Source organism: Acanthaster planci, linkage group LG01, assembly GCF_054643075.1.
Source record: "Acanthaster planci isolate LZ-2023a linkage group LG01, COTS_SCS, whole genome shotgun sequence".
Classification (NCBI taxonomy): Eukaryota; Metazoa; Echinodermata; class Asteroidea; order Valvatida; family Acanthasteridae; genus Acanthaster; species Acanthaster planci.
In genome coordinates, this window is record NC_141777.1 from 11,113,321 (window position 1) to 11,134,224 (window position 20,904).

Here is a 20,904-nt window from a genome sequence, read left to right on the forward strand (position 1 = left end):
TCGGAATCGGTCCCGGAGCGCTAGCGGCGATTCTGACTGCCGACATGTATATATACAGTCATTGCCCTTAATGAGCTCTTTTTTCTGGTCTTATTTTAGGAATGTTTGGTTTGAATCATTTTTATTATGGCATTTGTACAAAAGCGTTTTTAGGAGATTTCATGATCACCCCTTTGATGAAATAGCGCATTTTGTTCCTTGTGAACTTTAGCCTTCCAGAAGTAGTCAACATGTTGTTTGCCAGTCTTTGCCAAATTCGTACCAAGTCTTTGAACACTGATGTATTGGAGGGAGAATATAATTACAAACTTTGCATGGATAATGGAACAGTGTATCAAAATTACAAAAGTTTATTCACGATGGCAAAAGTAAACCTAACATCAGGGATTTTTCTCTCGCTATTTCCTGGTCACAGCAATAATTTGTATTTCTTTGCAAGCAAAACACGAGTATTGTTAGGTTATTACTGGCCCCGCTTGTCTGGCTAAGATACAGGCACTAATCGAGCATTTTGGGAATGTTTTCTATTATTCATCTGACGTGGCGGCGACGATCATTGAACACTTTGAAGTGCCAGAGTTGAAACTCCTCCTGTGTCCTTCCTCTATGCACGAACCAAGGTGTATTTAAACTTGGCCTTATCGTCGACAGAGGGCACTATCAAAGCCAAAATCCCGCCTTGGCAAGTTTTGAAGACGTTTTTGCATCCATACCGTGTTGGACCTAGGCTATGGATTTATCACTGGCAACCAAGATTGTCTTCCAATCTCTGGACCAATCCCGGCAGAAGGGCCACAAACTAAGCATTGGTTGGCCATCCACTTCGGTCTTAAGCCAAGATTTTTTAAAAAGTTCTTTTTAGATTTTTGGTGATTTCACTTCTCCAACATGACACACGATTGCTTCTGATCAGCCGTAGCCAAGACGACCGTACAAAAACGTTTGAAGACTGCACAGTCGACTGTATCACGTATGAGCGACCGAAGAGTCCAACCCGCAAGTACATGTAATTTTTGAATGGATATGCAAACTATTCTTTTGAACCTTTTTCCCGAGGTACAAATTAAAAGAAATCCCAGCGTTACCCTTAAAAAAACATCAGCCTTTGATCAACACAACCGAACAAATTTAAAGTGACACAATAAAAATTGAATTTGAAGCAGAAGGGAAAATATTTACAGGAATGATTTTTACTTCTTTATTTCAACAAAAATGTGAATCAACGGCTTCGAAATGGAAGTGCTCAAATTCACAGTGTATCTCAGAAACGCTAATATCAGGGGTGTGCATTTCCAGATAACCTTTGCCACGTCAGCTGGAGTGGTTGCTACATTGCAATTTTTCACATATGGGCTTTCATTGGCATGGCAAGGTTACTCTGACAAGGGGCAAATGAAAATGGGGCAAAATAAGCATCAGTGGTGAAAGGTAGACATTTTCATTTTTAACCCTGACCTCCATAAAATCAATGTGTTGGGGTGGAGTGAGGGATTGGCATCATCTTTTCATGATGCCACTGTTCGTAAGACAATAGACTTATACAACATTCATAAGTTCATGTGCCATGGACGAGCACGGTGCTAGTGAAAAACAGGACACTTACAAGAAAGAAAATGAACACCTGGTACAAAATGGGGAATGCCCCCATACCCTCAATAATGCAACACCACTGGCACAGCAGGGTCTCGGGAAGAAGCTATGTTTAAAAGTAGACCGTTACATTTAGAATAAGTCCAGCCCACAGACTTCATCCAGTGATGTCAATAATTATCGTTGCCTTACATCTTCAGTCACACACTACCCAAGTTTTTGGCAGCTTGGCTTTTACCGCCAAACCCTTTCACTCCTTGGTATAAACTAAAAAACCAATCCACAAATTGACAAACTAAAATTACAAATGTCCTTTAAGAAAGAGAATGTTTCCTCAAAAGATGAGAGCAGGTAATAACAGTAACTGCTTAAACCGACAGTGGTAACACTTAAAAAAAAGAGGAAATAAACTGATCTGAGGAAAAACAGCATGCCTAACTGGTGCCCCATACGATCTGATTTGCCCCCTTTATCCTTTTAATATCCATCCGCTTCAACTGTCTAAAACTGAATAGAAGCCAACCAATATTCTGAAGCAACCCATTTCTTTGTTTTTGTTTCAAGGTTATTCTCAAACCAAGCATCTCAGAGGGCAACTACGACAGATGCTGACTGACTTGGAAAATGCTTCCCTACTGGATTAAGATTCAATTGAGGCCGAGAGTTCTCTATTCAAACACCTTCTGGGCTGCTCAGGACGGGCACTGATGACTGGGCTATCGCTGGTAGTAGCCTTGGTTGTACCCTCCCCAACCTTGTTGGTACTGTTGGTACTGCAGAAAGGGACAAGCACAACACATAAATAACAAAAGAGTCAGAAGGTGCATCAATTACACAGTACTTGGACAAGTCACTTCGGTGCCTAACGCAGAGGGATTTACAGTATCACGGTGAGTGCAAAGGTGCGCACCCTGAAGCCTGCGGCATTTTCATGTGAAGAATCCCTTCAATTGCACTGCTGTGTGAAGGGGTGCCTTTTCCTTGTACCTTCGGCTGGATCACAATGCTTAGTGGTGCATTTTTTTATTCTTGGGACGCTGTGTATGAACGGAATTGCTCCACGGGGAGAGGATGAGAGCATCATCACAATGTACATACCTGATTGTAGGTGTTTGGCGGCGGCTGATTGTAGCCCCCGGGTCCAGGGGGCGGGGGCCCGTAATTGCCCCCTTGTGAGCCGTACTGAGGCTGGTTGTACCCTCCCCATCCGGCACTGGAAGGTTGCTGACTGTAGTCCTGGCCGGCCGGGACGGGGACTGGGTTGGACAACAGCGGTTGGGCCTTTGAGGTGGCAGCAGCCGAGGTTGGTGTTGACGTTGTGGCAGGAGAGGCTGCGGCGGCAGCCGTGCTAGGGGTTTTCATCTCATCCGTCTTAGCCTTCTTTGCTGGAGTGGCGGTGGGCGTGCTATCACTGCGGGCAGAAAACAGACAAGGTAACGGGACATGAATATATCATCTTGTCAGCACTAACAGGTCCTTGTGGAAAAGCATGCCTTTTCTGTGCTTGGACCTTAACCACTTGCTGCCGGGGAGCCCCGTTTTGAGCACCATGGGTTTATATGCAGAGCCGGGGTGCCCGAAATGGGACAAAAGAGATGGTCTGTATAACCAAAGACCCTACTTGGAACAAAAGACCTGCTGCTGGGAATTGCAATCATTTTTCGGCTTGCATTTTTTTAAGGTAATCCGTCACCGTTTTTAAAAAGTATACCACTGTTTTGGGCATAGTGCACCCGCGGATTAGCACTGCAGGCAAAAGTACTCCAGGGCCCCATTGATGATTGACACAGCGACCCTGCATGCTAATCCAGCCATGTTTGAAAAGACGCCACCCGCATTCCCCAGGGGGACAAAGGAAATTAAACACAGCACAATTCTGGGCTCTCTTTACAGGGCAGCCGGCCTGGCTGAAATACTCAGGGGTCAATGGAGGTTACCTGTCAGCTCAGAATAGCCACCAAACAGTCATTCGTGTGGGTGTAAACGTCCATTAAATGAAATCATGTATCTTTGAAGAGTTTTTAAAAATGAAAATCTTGAAAATCGCCCGTATGTGGGCACTGCATTTTTAAAACCACCCGGCAGCATGTGGTAATAGTCTCTGGGTGTTAAGCTGTGCTATGAAATTGGGCCCTGTTCTATATTCTTTTGCTTGTCCTGTCAGACTTCACTGGCTTGGGAGAAAAAAACTCAAGTTTTGCATCAGCATCAAGGGACCGGCATGAGACAAAGATGGCGATAGGTTTATATACCCTTTAACAGAGCTTAGGTCACAACCCCTCTTCCATCCTGCATATACAAAGCCCCTCTGAACGGGTTTGGCTGGTGTCTCAACTGCAGCTGCAGTCACAGTGGCAGTGTTGGACGGTGCACGGTGACTGCAAAACACAGAATTGTCATCCGGGTGAAAAATCCCATGCACTCGTGTTGTATGACTTGCGAGCACGGCTGCCTTGCGCCACTCTCATTTGTTGGCAAAATTCACTGATGTATTTTTCATTGGGAAGTTTTTGCAAAGTAATCAACCACGCACACGGCAACTGATTTCACCCGAACTGATGCCAACCCCTAGGGATGCACCAGTGGCAAGCACTTTTACCGAGGATGTGAGCCCACTGTTTTCCCCCGTTCAATCATCTCATCTCATCGTTCAAGATCTCACCTCGCTTCTGCGCTTCTCTTCTTGTTGGCTGCCTGCAGAATGTCCAGGTGATCTTTGAGGAGAACCTGATGCGACTCATAGGCAGTTTGTAATCTGGACAGTATGAGAGAAAACACCAGTGACTTTGATGGCTGCCTCCACTACACCAGACACAGGTGCAATAGTAATATTGGTTTACCACTTCATGCCGGGGCATTTTTCAATGTTGATGATGCTGGGCCGGCTTGACTATCATTTTTTCCGTTTTCAAATCCTTCAAAAATTCATCATTTCATTTAACGGTCGTTTATAGCCGCACGAAGTAATCTTTAGGCACTACTCTACTTTGACAGGTGACCTTCATTGACGCCCGAGTATTTCAGCCAGGCCTGCAGCCTTGTAAACAGAGCCCAGATTGTTCGGTGTTATATAACTTTCTTTTGTTCATGAACCTGGCTCAGTGCACTGCTGACTTCTTTTTCAATAGGGGCCAGATTAGCGTGCAGCGGTACTGTGTGGCTCAATCACTGCGGTGGTGGAGCGTTTTTGTCCCCAGTGGTAATCCGCTTGCTCTCAATGCCCCAACCCTGGTACATGGTTTCAAAACAAGGCTGGATTATCACCACTTTGAGAGTGAAAAATGTCGGTAAACCCGGCAGCCTGGTCTTTTGTTCGGAGTACGGTCTTTTGTTAAAGGGCCCTGTTTCCTTTGTCGGAGTTCAGAGACCCCAGCCACGCGTATACACCATATGTCTCCGATTCTGGAGTCCTCAGCAGGAAGTGGTTAATATCAGGCATTTGTGAAACTCAGGGATAACTCGGAATGCACACAAATTGATGTGGATTTTGTTCCACTAACAAACAGCACATTTTCTTACATTGTGTCCGACACACACAGGAAGTCCATGATAGCATGTACGAAGGCAACATTAATCCCATACCAAATCATCCAGGTGGTCCTGATCAAACAGGGTTGCAGAAACACTGTAAAGAACGTTCAAAAGCATTGACAATTCTGACAGAAAAATGAAACATAGCAAGGGACAGTGCACCTACTTGGCTACGTCGGTTCCAAAGTCCATGAGATACGTCAGGCGTCGCTGGGAGAACTTCACCTTGTCCTGCGTGTCTTTGCTGGCGTCGATGCCCTTCTGCAGCAGGTCCAGGATGGCCAGCTCGTTCATGGGACTTTGCTGCAACTCCAGGTCCAGCAGCCGCAGGTACAGAGACACTTTGTCCTGGAGACCAACGGAGACAGAATGAGGATCTCCAAAACTCGCACCACCAAACAGCTATCAATTTATTTCAGTTGGTTACATGTGCCCGGTTTAATAATTCTTAGACAGGGTTTTGGCATCAACAGTTAGGTAAACCAGCGGCAGTTCCCATGCAAAGGGGAACAGCAGAGAAAGGTACGTAGTAGGCGCTGGCCTTTTTCTACATTTTTTTCTTAATGGTAGCAGCAGCCATTAAATGATGAACATAAACTAAGAAAACACAAAAAATATGTCAAATTTGACAATAGTTCAGTATAATCTTTTGCATCATTACCAGGGTTTTGACAATACGTCAGTATAATCTTTTGCATTGTTAGCAGGGTTTTGACAATACTTCAGTTTAATCTTTTGCATTGTTAGCAGGGTTTTGACAAAACTTCAATTTAATCTTTTGCATCATTAGCAGGGTTTTGACAATACTTCAGTAAACTCTTTTGCATTGTTAGCAGGGTTTTGCCAATGCCTCAGTATAATCTTTTGCTTCGTTAGCAGGGTTTGAGTTGTATCCATTCAGAGTCTCTACGTGCCCCATCAGTCATCCAATCTTTGACCAGGTTACTACCTATTCCATTGAATGGCGACAAAATACTTTTTTTGCATCTGTTCATGTTGCTACTTCTAACTGGTCATAAGACTGTACTCGGGAAAGGACTTTGTGACTGGACATTGTGACTTGACCAACTCCCCCTCCAAAGCAAACAATGTCTGATGTAGCTCTGCGCTGAGTTTGTTCATCATCTTACCTTTGTCCACTGAAGTGCATCTTCCAAGACTTTTCTGGCATTGCCAATATCATTGAGGACCTGCAGGCAGAGATTGGAAACAGGCAAATGCAGACCCAAATCATGCTGAATAATCTCTCACTAAACCTAATCAGGTTCTTGCTGATCAGAGGTTCTTACACATGTTCTTATACTGAAGTTCTTCACTGCTTATTAATGCATTCTAATGGACCATCGTTTGTACTATGCACCAATGTGGCCCACCGAGTTTTCTATTTTGGTGTTTAAGAAATTTCACCAATCCCTGTCAGAGGGCAAGCTAAACATGCAAGGATTTCCTGAGCCTCTTACACGGACGATTTTACATGAACATTTTGCGTGCCGTGCTGGATGATGTCCATCCTTGTCCGCCAGGCTAGAGAAGTATTTCCAGTGTCCACAAATAGACGCTGAAACTTGTCGGTGGAGGTTAGTGTGTGGACTTTCAAACAAGTGACAATGCGAAAAAAATGTCACACAAATCAGGAACAAGTTACTAGAACCTCTCGGGGTCAGCGTTTGTAAAGTTTAACTTCTCAACTGATTTACAGGAGTTGGTAAACTGTGAACAATGAGAAATAGTCAGTTAGACAGAGTTTTGCAGAATGGCCCACAGATCTTCCATTTGGGGCGACACCGACCTTTGCGTAGTATCTGGAGAGCTTCGTGGCAAAGAACATCTTGAGCTCTGGCTTCTGGTGGGCTTCCATCTGCTGCTTGAGGATGCTGACCACTTCCTCCTCGTTACCTAGACGACGCTCCAGGCTGATCCGTTCCAGGGTCACCATCACAAGATCAGACACATTATCTTCCAGTTTCTTGAGAATCTCCTGAGCTGCTTTAGTATTTCCTGTGAACATTGCCAAAAAAAAAAAGGAAAAGAAAAGAAAAAAAGAAAGACAGCAATTAGGGAGGAGCAAGTGTTTCCATTTAAGTGATATTTCACTCGTTCTACCACCAATGAAAGAAATTTCCTTTTCTGTTTAAAAAAAATATTAAATGCCTTACTTTACTTGTCTGTTGTTGAATCATTTTGGTTGTCCAAAACAAAACACTCATTTTTGGAGGGTTCAATGTTTCCATTTCCAACGTCAAAATTATACCTACAGAAACAAGCACGGACAGTTGGACGCTTTTTAAAGGCAAAATCACCGGGCTGTCTGTCTGTTGTTACATGAACACAGTAAATTGGGTACTTCAGTAAAATTGAACAAGCCCACAGACTGCAGTTTAATCAGTTGTTAAGAAACTTGTTTGTTCTCTCGTTTGGGCCCTTCAAAGGTACAGTACCTTAACACGGCCCTGCTATTAAATATGCCACAGTTGCTGTATAAGTTTTCAGCTTACAGCAGTCAAGACAGGTAGCAGGGTACACTGCGCTGAATGTTCAGTGCAAATGCTACAGAGTCCACTTTTTCCCTTCTTATAGCGTATTTCATTATGCTGTCGCATTACTAAGTGCAGGGTTCACTGGAGGAAATCTGACTGGGGTTAGAATAGGCATATTGGCTACGCATGTACCTTGTTTCTCCTCAAAGGCAGCCCAGCGAAGGTGAATGCTTGGTTTCTTTGGCAGATGAATGGTGCAGGCTCTCTTGTAGACTGAGCTCACACCGTCGATGCTGTGCGGCTCAAGGTACTTGGCATACTGGAATGAAAAACCCAAAGTAGCAATTGCACTGAGGGGTTGGTGTCCCCATGACCTACTTGACACGTACTTAAAAATCCCATTTGCTTTCCACTGTGACACAAATTATGTTCCAATGTTGTTGTTAAACAGACAAACGAGCACTCTGTGCCATTGGCGACATGCACCCATGCCGAGATGCACTCCTCTGCAAGGATGTGAAAGATGTGTGCAGCGCGTCAGCGACGACCTATGAACTTATCAGGTCAATCTTCTCAATACCACTGGTGGTGGGCCACAAGGTATCTATCTGCTGTTCCTCCACGGAATCAATGAGATTGGACTTGTCCAGTGGCAGCCAACATGCCGTCTGGACAACCGCTTGCCAAAGCTATCCAGTATGCACTTTGTTTAAACAAAATCGTCCCGAACAGGTTGCACACACTGCTGTGCAGGCTTTTTACCACTAGATTGGTCACTCAAGGACATCTCTACTCCTTTTTACTTTTACCCTCCTATGCTGAAGTCACTCTTCGGGTAATTTGGTGAACACCTCAAAGAAGCACAGCTGTGTTGTGTTGTGCACTGCACCAACAGTCCCTCACAAGAATATCAGATTGCACTTTTGTGCTGCCCAACACCTGTGCTTCACTGTTTCATGTGCATAACTGTGCAGTAAACCAAATGCAGTGAAGAGGACTGCACAAAAGACCCTGGGTCATTTTGTGCTGGCAATCTACTGTGTACACACTGAACCTGTGCATCTTTGAGTTCCATATAGAAATTACATGCTCACCAGTGACTGTGGGCATTTGGGCACATTTGTGCTGTAAAACCAAAGGAGGGTTAAGCTACTACATGTATACTATATCTCAATGCTGATACAGAGCTCCATGATAACACACGCCAAGGAGCTGCTTAAAAATGGTCTGGTGACTGCTAACAAAAACTCTCAGGGTGAAAATGTGTATTTGCTTTCTCTTCTCCTTATCACATTTCCCTCTGTTCTTTGGTAGAACTGGTAGTGCCATACCCTCATCCAGAACTCCTCGTACAGGGCGCAGGCTATCAGACAGCGTTCGTACAGGATCAGGACTCTCTCGTGGGTGCCGTTGGCTGTCTCAAAGTCCAGGTACTCCCGCCAGTTCTTGAGCTGGCTCTTCTCCAGGGGCTTGGCATGGAAGTAGGGCCTCCTGATCTAGATTCCAAAAACAGTTGTTTGTGCTAGTTTATTATCTTTCAGAGTGCAACCTGAAAGGTTTACTCGCAACTGCTGCTGCTACTGAAAGAGCAGTTCACTTTTCAGCTTTAATAATGAGGAACTACAAATGTTACAACGAACTAATGAGACTTGATTATAACCTATCATGTTGGCAAATTACATAACATTACACGCCTATGCATGAACGGGTCCATGTACCTCACTAATAATTGAGAACTTGGGAGAAGCATAATCATCCAGTTAATCACAAGCAAGTCACATTCCACTCAGAGGATGTGGAACATTCAGTCACGCACAAATAGAACATTCAATCTTTGGCGTGAGGTAAAGCTGAGCGGAACAGAACATTCGGTCTGCCCCCTCAAGAAATTATTCTTTGCGTTGTGCGCATGTGAAACATTCATTATTCATTCTACGCATTGCCTGAATAAATCCTTTGTGAATGTGGTCAGGCCGATGTTTGATCAGAACACTAAGTTTTCTCGTTCTGATTCAGTTTTTGCTTCAGACACACATTCCTGTGCGTCTGGGTCATTCCATGAGGTTTGGGGCACAATTTGTCAATTGTTACATGGGTTCCATAAAAATGAACAGCTACTTCCCCGCATGTGGATTCCAAATTGACATTGTTATATGTCTTGCAAGGCTGAACACAGAGGTTTGTGTGTTATGTTTAAAGAGTAAACGGTGGTAAGGTGGTAAAAGTTTTGGATGTAACAACGACACCGTCACAAATTGGGCTCAATCCTCATGAAATGACCCATCTAACAGTTTGCTCTAAATCATTCAACAACCCAATAACCGTCCCTTTATGACTTCAGAAATTCCTTCCTCTGACAGAAGACAGAATGGTGTTTTTTGCATTCATCAGTACTGCCTGAAAATTGGTGTTTTTGTGTGCAGATATCCAGTGGGGCATATTCCACTGACTGTTGTTGATTACACCACATAATCCATGACGTCATCAACAACCAATCAATCAGATGACGAGATCTTTTCAAGCCTTGTATAACAATCATACTGAATGCCTGCGGGTGCAGGAGTAAAATGGAACACTCAATCATTCAGCTCATAAAAAGATTCTCATCAGTGTGCTCATCAACTTTCATTACTGGTCAAACAGCAGGCTGGCTAACCATGGGTGGTAACCCCCGAAGGCCTTGTATCTACTGCCAAGCAATGGATCAAATTCATCCAAATCCAACACTCCCTATGCAATCTACGTCTTGCTAAAAAGTCAACCACTGGCCTTTAGCCTTTGACAGCCTTTGTTGATGGACCTATTACACATGGCTTACATGACATCATCATCCTGTTGCCATGACAACATGCACTGAATGCCCCCGGTAGTGCTTCAGGCCTCCTGGATCAAGTCCATCATAATCCATCAATGTTTGCACACCTCTGGCCTCCTGGACTGAGTCCATCAAAATCAACATACAAGTAAAAATGGATTTTGAGGGACGTGGCGCGTTAGGGTTAAAGGAAAGAACAGAGCTTACAAGTACTGGGCTCTGTCTGGATTACTTGGCTACGGCTCGAAATTATACATGATCACATAATGGTGCTGGCTGCAACTACTTCTCATGCAGTCACGTGTAATGTCTAGCCACAGCCTCATCATTCAGGGACAGCCCTACACGCCATGCCTGAGCAGTCAAGCAGTGACTCACCCCTTCCTCGTAAGCCCATCTCTTGCTAACCTCCTGCTCCGTCTGTCTGTACACTGCCGTCCGTGACTCCATTACCTTCTTTCTGATGGCCTCGTTCTCTGCTTCCACTTGCTGGTTCCATGAAAGAGCAAAGAAGACACATAAGACACATGTGATATGTACTGGAATGCTTACGGGTCAGGGTCACTGTCACGTAGGGAATTTGGAATTTTGGTGGCTGGTTAGGGGAGCCCGGCCCTTGGGATCCCCAACTACTAACAGTACGGTAGAGGCTGCCTTCCATTTGCATCCATACTGACAGGTGAACTGGATTCTGTAACAGGCCTTTGTAACTGAACAAATTGGCACCACTGGAAACATTTTTCAGAAACTGCTGGCATTTTTGACAGCATGCTTGAGCAGTCGGGGGATTAAACATGAAACAGACGAAAGGGTGCACCATAAACACGTGCAGATGCATATATCGCTTCGTGCCTTCTGCAGCGTTCAAGTGCACAGTGAGGTTACAGTCATTAACCCTAACCCTACATAATACAACAAATTACTACTTGTAGTAAAATGTAGTACTGAGCACTGTCACTTGAAGAGGACATGACTTTATTGTTCTGTGAAGCCATGAGATACTATAGATAAGACAATGTACCATACAGTGCCGTGGCACTATGAATGCATGGCTTTATTGTTCTCTGTACAAGTAACAATGGAAGTAACCAAGCCAGAAGTAGTAATCGGTAGCGCTACATGTACATGTAGGTCCTTCAGGCTCAGACTATTACTTAGTATTTTGTGGTACTGTATAGTGTAAGCCAAACAATATGCTTGGCAATTAGTGTTAAATGTCAGAGTCTAAATTACTAGCCACAATCTTTTTTTCTTGCCCATGACAAAGTGGTCTTCTTATGAAAAAGCAGCAGTAAACTGTGGCGAGGACAAGCAAAACTCTGTAATTCAGCTGTGATAGATTACGCTGAGTCTCAACACAGTAAGGATGTGCGGATGGGGGCCTACAATAAATTCTTACCTTAGAACTGACAGCTTTTTTAGCAGACGGTGTCTCAAGCCCCGGGGGAGCAACCTCCACCCCAGGTGGTGCATCGTCATCCCCCGGCGGTGCATCATCGCCTGCCTCGTCCCCTTCCTCCAGCCCAGACTCGGCCACGCCAAGGGCATCCACCACCTCCATCCGAAGCTTGATAAACTCGTCCACGGACAGAGTATCCTTGGGGTGATGTTTACTGATGTGGTCCTTGAATCTGAAGAGGAAAAAAGAAGTTGAAATCTGCTGCAATGTTGCCAAAAGGGCCAAAACAGAGGCTGGGCCAAACTTAAAAATCAGCATAAGGCACCCTCAAATTGTCACACCCTTCAAGAACATATCCCAAAGTAACGCCTTCCTTCATGTTCCTCCACATTGAATGCTACACTTTCTGCCATGGGATGTTTACTAACAGTTACCACGTTGCTTTGTGGCAGTTTCTTCTCAACAACATTCTGCCTTTACAACAAGCCTGACGTACAAAAACACAGTGTAGCACTGCGAGCTAGCCTTACTTCTCAAAATGATGGCTGTACAGTTGGGTCGGGATGGTCAGGAGTTGGTCATATATTTTGGTGACGCGCTGCCACTCCTGTTTGTCCTTCTCAAAGCTGATGTACATATCCCAAAGCTTGTCTGAGCGGAAGTCAGTTCCTGCTGCGGCAATAGCCTTGGCATACACACTGGAAAGATGCAGACAAGAGAGAAAAAAAAAGGAAAGTCTTTGGTTGTTCAAACAAAATGAATGTGATGCATTTGGAACAGTATACACATGTATTTCAACTCAGAGAATAAGGAGCTTGTCCAAATTGTCCGATGCAGTTTAAACACTGTTGTCATATTTTGGACAAACTGTGGCAAAATGCTAATGAAGCCAGGCCGGTAATTTCCATAAATCTGGGGTCCAATTTTCTCCTGTCCCTGTTACTTATTGTGTATGACATTGTAAGCTTAGAACACATCCTTTTGATTTTCAAGAGAGATATAAATAGCTTGCCAAACGAATTAAAAAGTTGTAAGTAAATTTCAACAATACACATTTCAACGATATATCCCATGTCAAATTACGGGCTATCCATAAAGTACATACATGTATGCACGGAAGGGGGGGTGGTTCTGTTACGTACACCATTCGCACAGAGGGGGAAAGGGGTTCAAGCCTGTGCGTACTGTACACAAAGCCAAAACTTGCCTTTAATGAATCCTTATCATATCAATACACTTTCTCATACAAATAACTACCAGAATAAGCATTTGTGCATCAAAATTCAAATGCAGTATCCTCCACTGTCCACCCTCACCACTTATCCTCCCATGCCAATGCCCATTATTAGTAAACTGCAACATTACTCATCACACGAAGTCCAGCAGCGTCTTCCGAAATTGTGGAATGCGTACTGGGAAGGGGGTTGGAGCCACTGCGCACACCATGCGTTAAGGCAGTGAGGGGAAGGTCTGAAAAGTCCTCATTTTCTTGCGTACGTACTTTATGGACGGCCCCTCAACAAGGTCAGGAGTAACAGGGACAGAAGGTACAGAGGGTTTTACTATAATCGGGGATGACGCTCAGGTTCATATCACAAGAATGAAATAAGGCCAGGGGAGCCTACATGTACATGTAAGTATACGTTATTTAGGCTTAAAATTACATTCAACCCAAAATTCCAATTGATACAGCCTGAAAGCAGGCTTTTGCCTGTTACCTGACATCCCCGAATAATACGACCTGCCCACACAACTGCTTCACATGAGCTGCTGCCATTCTAACACGGTTATAACAATGTCAATCAGCCACAGTACCTTCGAAGCCTTTCGGTAACATCCTCTGGTGGCGCTATTTGTCCTACAAACTGGATATACTGCATCCATAGGTCAGTACTCAGCGGAATGGCTCTCAGGCCCGTCTCAAACACCTCCATGTCACAGGCCAAAAATGAGAAAGGGAAAACAAAGAAAGAAACCCAATCAGGACTGGCCCCGGGCAAATCACTCCCACTTGGTGATGAGCAACACGACTACTTTTGTCTAATTGTTTCAGTTTTCCCCTGGAAACAGTTGATCTGGGGGATCAAAATTTGACTGTGGCACACCCTCTTTCCCATCCCATTGGTGTTAAAATTGTGAGTGGGGGAAAAAAATGTTAAAAAAGATTGTGAAATACATGTATGTACACCAAGTGAAAGTCATTGACAAATATGAAAAATACATCTATATACACAAAAATCTCCTGCCACACATACAGAAGGGTTATCGTATCTCTGTAAAGCATGCATGTAAAAATTATTGTCAAAAATACAAATGAACATTAAAAACAAACTGCACAGGTAATAATCTCATCAGCATGAATGTAAATCTCATGACACTAGGCCTAAGCATACTGATCATATTAAAACCTTGGGTACTATCTCCGGGCACTGAAGTCACATCAGGTTTGGCCGAGTCCAAGAAGGGCAGATTCTTCGTAAGGTGCTTAGAATCAACCTCACTATGACCAGCTGACTGAATGCCCACCTGTGGGGGAGCCAGCCTTCTGACAATTAACCATCTCGGCCGACCAACCACGAACAAGCTGACATGTACATGTACATTTATGCAGCAGGTTTTAAACCAGAAAATAATGAGCCCTCCTGTGCAGAGACGCAATCTGCACAAAGTTGTCCTATCAGTCAAAATCAGTCCAAATACATGCGTATGATACATGTATGTCTGCATGTCTGTACTGTAGAAGGAGAAGCGAAAGGAACTTTGGACTGGCTGGGATTGTTCACAACAACAGGTGGGTTAATGCTCCGCTTATACTCAAGGGGCATTCATACCCTCACTCTTTTGTTTCGTCTCACTTTTTTGTTCTGTCTTCAACCAAAAAACTGCACACTCCATAAAACAAAGATGGAAGAAGAAAGGAAATGCAAGAGAAAGTGTGCGTCTTTAAATGTAAAGGTGTATCACACTTTTGATGAACATTGGAACAATGGAGAGCAAATAAAGGTTAAAAGTATTAAAGTAAACTAATGCTTTAAGCCCCTATCCTGAAAACAACCATTTTGTGGGGTTAGTTAACATGTATTCAAATAAAATTAATATCAATGATTAATATAAATTCTCGGCTGGTACTTGTAGGAGATTTCCTCTGAAGGCTGCATGTCAGGCATGTACGCTCATGTGCATGTGCGCTATTACATACATGTACCTAGTGTGGACTTGTGAACAAAAGATGTCCATACCATGCAGGAAAGGAAGACGTTCTGTGGACTTACACATGTCCACGGTACGTTTCCCCTTCTCTGGAAAAGACGTTTAGAGGCATTTTGGGGTACATGTACATGTAGGGGTCCAAAAGGAAGAGGAATAGTCAAGGAAACCTTGTACAAAAAGCCAGCTGAAAACTATGCTCCCAGTTCAAGAAAAACAAGTATTTTCACTGAGTTTTCCTAAATGCACAAAAAGAAAGGAATATTCATGCTAGGTATGTAAGGTAAGTGTGTCTATATGTGCACCTGTGCTCAGGAAAAATACCTGTACTATAATGATACATGTGAGTACATGTACATACATGTAGGTGGATGTGAGTTCATCGTGAAACTACTTCAAACTTTACTTTGAAGTTTTAACCACTGTGCCAGGAATTCAAATTGCCACTGTGCTCATCAGCGTACACATAAGATGTCCATGTTTGTAAGATTTCATTGATTTGTTGTCTTCAGTGGAAAGAAGCGAATGATAAAGGAATGCAAAACTACATCTTCATGTAAACATGCTAAATCATAACAAATTATTATACATGTACAATGTAAATAGGTTCAAGAACACACGGTAAGTTATGTTGTCCAGGTCCACGCCAAATCAGTTTTTTCTCATTGTATTGTGACATCCATGTTCATGCAGTGAATTTCATTTTGTTTTCCAGCGGGACCATGTAACAGCATGAACATTATTACGACAGTGCAAACATTAATGCACATATCACTGAGATGCACACCTATATATTACATGCAAGTGAAAAGTGTAACTTAAATAATCATTTTTTTTTTAAGTTGTTAGATTATTCAATTAAATGCCCTTCCCCCACAAAAAAAATCGTGCCCACAGAAAAAAGTCATCTGTTATGAAAAGAAAATGGCCAACAACTTGACATAATGGTTTACTGTGCAGCCGCGCAACATGAATTTGTTTCCATGACATCTGTGTGAGACTGAGGGAAACAAAGGCACCAGCTCAGCAACAAAAGAATTGGCTCAATAAAAGACTGGAATCGGCAACATTTTGACTACGACACACATAATAACCATTGAACTATGCACCCAAAGACTCTAGTGCTGCCATAAAGAAGTCAGGTTCACAATCAGTATCTCTTTGTACATGCAAGGAATCTGCCATTCATCAACTTTGTTCCTTTGTTTTCAATATTTAGATTAAGCACGTCCAAATCAAGCGAAATACATGTATACTTTCAAAAGAATTACTTTACGAAACGAGCACTTGATCAGGGTAAAATCCTCCATTCAAATTTTTAGCACGTTGAGAGGATCAGTGTTGCTTTTTTCACATAAACCAAGAATCTGAAAATACAGCCGAGCCCAATTTCATGTTTGAACCCAAAGGAACCATTTATTTACACAGCGTGAAATTACAGATGGACACCGGACATTTTCTGGCAACTTTTGGTATTTGTCTAACCAAAAGCAGATGTGAGCAGATAAATATCACCAGGCAATGCAAAGTCCCAAAATCAAAATCCTTTTGATGTGTGTCTGTGATTTTTGTGCTGACGTACACATGTAAGACATTAAAACTGCAGATGTTCTTTTGTGATTCTGGTATATATACCTGATCATAATCAGATCAGGCCAAAATAAGTTGACTGCGCTAGTATATGTAGAGCTTAATTTCACGCTTTGTCTTAAAATTTTTGGAAGCTGAAAAAAGAGAAGAAAAGAAAAAAACGGAAAAAAAATCAGTGAATATTGGTCACTTCTAGAATTAAGTTGACCAGGTAATGACTGTTTTTGCAACCTACCTCCTGTGCTTTTTGGCCATTTTTAGCTTTCTTCCGTTCCAAATCAGCATACTTCTTCCAGTACCCATAACAGTAGGGGTAGCGGGCAAGGAAGGCATCAAAGGCATCCCTCACCGATGGCATATGAGCCTGGAAGACAAAGATTTGAAAGCTGCTTTATGTAATGCATTTGTTACGCCCCAACTATAGCATAAGTCCCAACTATAGTTGGGACAGTCCCAACTGTAGTGCTGCAGTTGGGCTGGCCCAACTATTGTTGACCAATGTCTGTGGGAAATGTCTCAAGTCTCAACATTATCCAAGTCAATGTGTCTCACACTTGACACAATTCATCTAAAATGGGGGACTTTATCTGTTCCTCTAGCCATATGACAGATGACATGACATTTGTGAACAATATCACCTTGGCACATGGCGGGCACATCATGCACGCGGGACCTCTCTGCTGTAGTTAGGGCGGCCCAACTGTAGCACTCTAGTCTGCTAGTTGGGACGGGCCCAACTATAGTTGGGACTGATACTATAGTTGGGGCGTAACACATTCATTTACACAGGGTAAGGGGCTGAAATGGTGAGGGTCCAAGTATATTGATTACCAATCATCAGAACTGAATTGAGGAATGTTGTTTCCCACCAGGCAGAATGGTGTCAGGACATTCTCCAGGCATACATGGATGTATTTCTATGTGTTCGATCATTGGCCGCTCTCTTTTTGGGATCGCTCATCTCAAAGTTGATGCCCTGTTCAGGTTGTTGTCTATGCTCTGCAATGCATGATTTCATGCCTTAGATTACATGTGAAACCATGCGTACTGCTCCGGGATACCATCCGCACAGTGGCTCAACATAACGATGAGAATTGTTGGAGTATTTTGAAGGATTGAGGCAGTGGTCACTCCCTCGAAGGAAAATACATGTACTCAAGAAACACTGGATGATGTTGAAGGACAGTTGGCCATATCCAATTTTTCCATGGCGCAACTGAGGATGCATCCTAGCCAAACGGACCTTGGGGTTGGGGTTACTGAAGGATAAAGAGTGCCTTTAAGGAACATGTTAATTGAAGAGCACTGAAAAGATGACTGAGAGCATGGCAGAGGTGGAACCGTCACATGTACATGACCTTAGGGATGAGTCAATTCAAATCTGTCACTATTCGAAGATTCAACCTTCAATTCAATCAAATATCCAAATATTCGCAGATTGTTGGCAAACAAACCATATACAAAAATCAGTTGCAGTAAGCACACAATTGTACATTATGATTACTACAATAGCTTCTCATGTCTAGTCTAGTACTTCGAACCACAATTTGGCAAGATTTAAGAGATGACTACTTCTTGTCCTGCTGAAAATTTTTATTCCTTTTAAATTTGGTGATGAATAATTTACTTTTTGAATCATTCTAAGATTCCTGTCACTTTCATTCGAATCTGCTTGAAACAAACCTCAATAGTGCAATTTTTGTCATTTAAAAAAAGAAAATTCTTCCTTCCTTTTCATGAATTTTGCATTCGAATATTCAAATTCGGAAAATGATACTCAAATATTCGATAATCGATCAAATATTTGGCACAGCCCTACATGACCTGGTAGAACTTGTTGGATTCTTACCTGTTGCTCCACATACTGCAGCAGATAGGTCCAGCCGGTGAAATCAGTGGGCTTGTCCCTGACTGCCTTCCAGTACTTCTCCAGCTCTGGAGGTGGCCCCTTCTCCCCTTCAGCAGTGGTGGCGTCTGCAAGGCAAATCATCAGGTTCAAAGTACACGCCCATGTACAAAAGGAAAACATGTGTGCCATTTTAGCAGTTTGGGGCTTTGGAGACATCACACTTGTAAAAAGTTCTTCCCGATACGTGTAAATAAGCTGGATGTAAGCTGCTGGATTTTGGGGGGATCTTGGATGGTTGGAGTCAATAAGAAAAATTTAGGATGTCTTTGACACTGTAAATGATGCTTTTTCAGGAATCTGACAACACTAACCTTCTTTCTTCTTTGGAGTAGCTGCAGATGCTTTGACGGCTCCCTTTGCTGGCTCGCGCTCCTCTGCCACCTTCTCTTGAGCCTTGGCTGGGGCCTTTGGCACAGGCTCTTGTTCGGAGTTATCCTGAGCAAGTGCTACGGCCGGGCTGGTGACAGCTTTAGCCTTGGGAGCGAGGGCCTTGGAATTTTCTGGCACTACCACTTTGTCTGCTTCTGCAAGCCCTTGTTCCATGGGCTCCTCTTGTACTCCTCTCTCTATGTCCATCTTGACGACGTTCTCACTTTGTTCTTCAAGATTCTCCGTGGCACTACTTTCTCCCTCATCCTCAACTGCTTCCCTGACTCCTACCATCACAGCAACCTCGTCGTCTTGTGTTTCATCCTCGGGGTCATCCCAAAGTCCCTCCTGGTTGGACACTTGCCCCTCTGGCACCTCCAGTGCTTCCTCTAGACGCTGGACTAGGGCGGCCTTGTTCCCCTTTGCATCCAGGCCACGGTTCATCAGTTCCATGCGGAGTTCAGCAACTTTCATCTTAGCTGGTGTGATTTCCGCAACCAAGCCTACATGTTCAAATGCAGATAAACTTCATCATTGCTCACATTTTTTCCTATTCTACAATGGGTAAGTTATTACGAGACAGGTGAAATCGTATGCATGTCAATTTGTAAGCAGTTTTCAAGATGTCATTTACGTGTCATTTCTTTAACGGTTGACTTTTCAAGTTTCAGTTTTTAAAAATGGGCGGAAAACTGATCAAATATTTTTCCCTGTTTCAGATCATGCCTTAAATGCACATAAATATGTTGCAAACATAACTACTTGCACAGACATGTAGCAGTAATGTCTTTGACGTAATGCGTTTGTCAACTGTGCGGTGCGGGAGATGGTACTACCCTTGATATGTAGCTCACTGTGCAGCTAAAAAGTTGAGTCAAAATCTATGCAACGTCTGTTTTTTAATAAAAGAGAATTCTGACATATGAACTAATTTTCTTTCTAAACTAAGAAAATCAGCTTTTTACAATATAGTCCTGGTTGAAAAATGGATTTCTCGCGTAGTTACTTTTCATGTATGAGGACTATTTCGAAGCGATTGGGAACTGGCATGACTGGTTAAACCAGTGCTGGGAAAATGACTGTATCTGGCATAGGTGGTTGGCATACATGTACATGTTGGTTGGCGTACAAATAAGTCACCGTACTGTACGAGTTGGCACGTGTATGAGTTGGTTGGCATACGAGTTGAAGCATACGAGGTGGCATGCCTACGAGTTGACCAACTATGCCAACATTCACTTCAGGCCTAACTTAAACATGCTGAATCTCAAACTGGAAGGATGAACTTGGAAAGACATGAAAGAGTTCCACTCAGGAGCTGCATGGAGCGCCCTCACAGGGGACACATTTGTTATTTATATTTAATGACAATCATGAAAATGAAGTATTATCATGACAATAGCCTAGGGCCTACTCAAGCATATCATATAGGAACAAAGACCTGTCCTCAGTGAGGGCACACCATGCAAGTCCTCTATTTGCGGACGCCACTTGACACCCTGTTAACTACCCCCAGAACTGTGGGGTCCGACGTCCACTCCGCTTCCACGAACCCCATAGAAAATACATCATACATGACGTTTAACACAGCACGAACAGGGATTCTATTCTAGTTGTGTACCCACAGAAATGCTGCTCCATTTCCCCTAAGATTTCTATGTATTGGTAGCTTTCATCCCTTTCTTCTGAGTACCAAAACTGTCGAGTTGTCCGAGCCGCGCCGGCAGATTCATGCATGAAAGCATGGTAAATGACACAGTTTATTCTAACCACTGACACTTGTCAGACGTGCCTTAGTTTTTTGTCACCACACAAATTAAATTCATGCAAAATCCGTTAAAAGTGCAACCACCTTTCTCATCCGTCGGAATGCTTGGGTCATAGTCGTCACTAGTAAGCGATGTTTCAGATATCTGTGGCTCGATTTGTCCATTTCCAGACGCCTCGATCGTAGAGTTCATCTCCGACACTTCGGCTAATTCTAATTCCGCCATGTTGCATTTTCCTGGTACATGTA

General features: G+C 43.3%; 1 protein-coding gene across 2 annotated transcripts; it reads right to left on the reverse strand.

Moving 5' to 3' along the window:
• Nucleotides 1-1,174: 1,174 nt before the first annotated feature.
• Nucleotides 1,175-20,897, reverse strand: prpf39 (pre-mRNA processing factor 39). 2 transcript variants are annotated; one of them, XM_087140637.1, is made up of 17 exons: nt 20,740-20,897; nt 18,830-19,390; nt 18,459-18,583; nt 16,845-16,973; nt 13,628-13,740; nt 12,343-12,510; nt 11,813-12,044; nt 10,792-10,902; nt 8,930-9,094; nt 7,791-7,917; nt 6,911-7,119; nt 6,252-6,311; nt 5,288-5,469; nt 4,253-4,345; nt 3,843-3,968; nt 2,689-3,001; nt 1,175-2,363 (listed from the first exon to the last, which is right to left on the reverse strand). In XM_087140637.1, exons 1-17 carry the CDS (start codon nt 20,879-20,881, stop codon nt 2,307-2,309), a joined length of 2,913 nt encoding a protein of 970 aa, XP_086996763.1. In that variant the 5' UTR covers nt 20,882-20,897; the 3' UTR covers nt 1,175-2,306. The 2 variants fall into 2 exon arrangements, with proteins under 2 accessions (XP_086996763.1, XP_022094616.2); XM_022238924.2 differs by lacking the exon at nt 3,843-3,968.
• Nucleotides 20,898-20,904: the final 7 nt, after the last annotated feature.

What these genes read in the sequence shown, in the direction of transcription:
- prpf39 (XM_087140637.1), bottom strand. Translation starts at nt 20,881, where the DNA reads ATGGCGGAATTAGAATTAGCCGAAGTGTCGGAGATGAACTCTACGATC. An exon ending in TACAGCCATCATTTTGAGAA is followed by an intron (nt 12,045 to 12,342) that starts GTAAGGCTAGCT and finishes TTTCCTCTTCAG; the next exon opens with ATTCAAGGACCACATCAGTA. An exon ending in TTTGGAACCGACGTAGCCAA is followed by an intron (nt 4,346 to 5,287) that starts GTAGGTGCACTG and finishes CATACTGTCCAG; the next exon opens with ATTACAAACTGCCTATGAGT.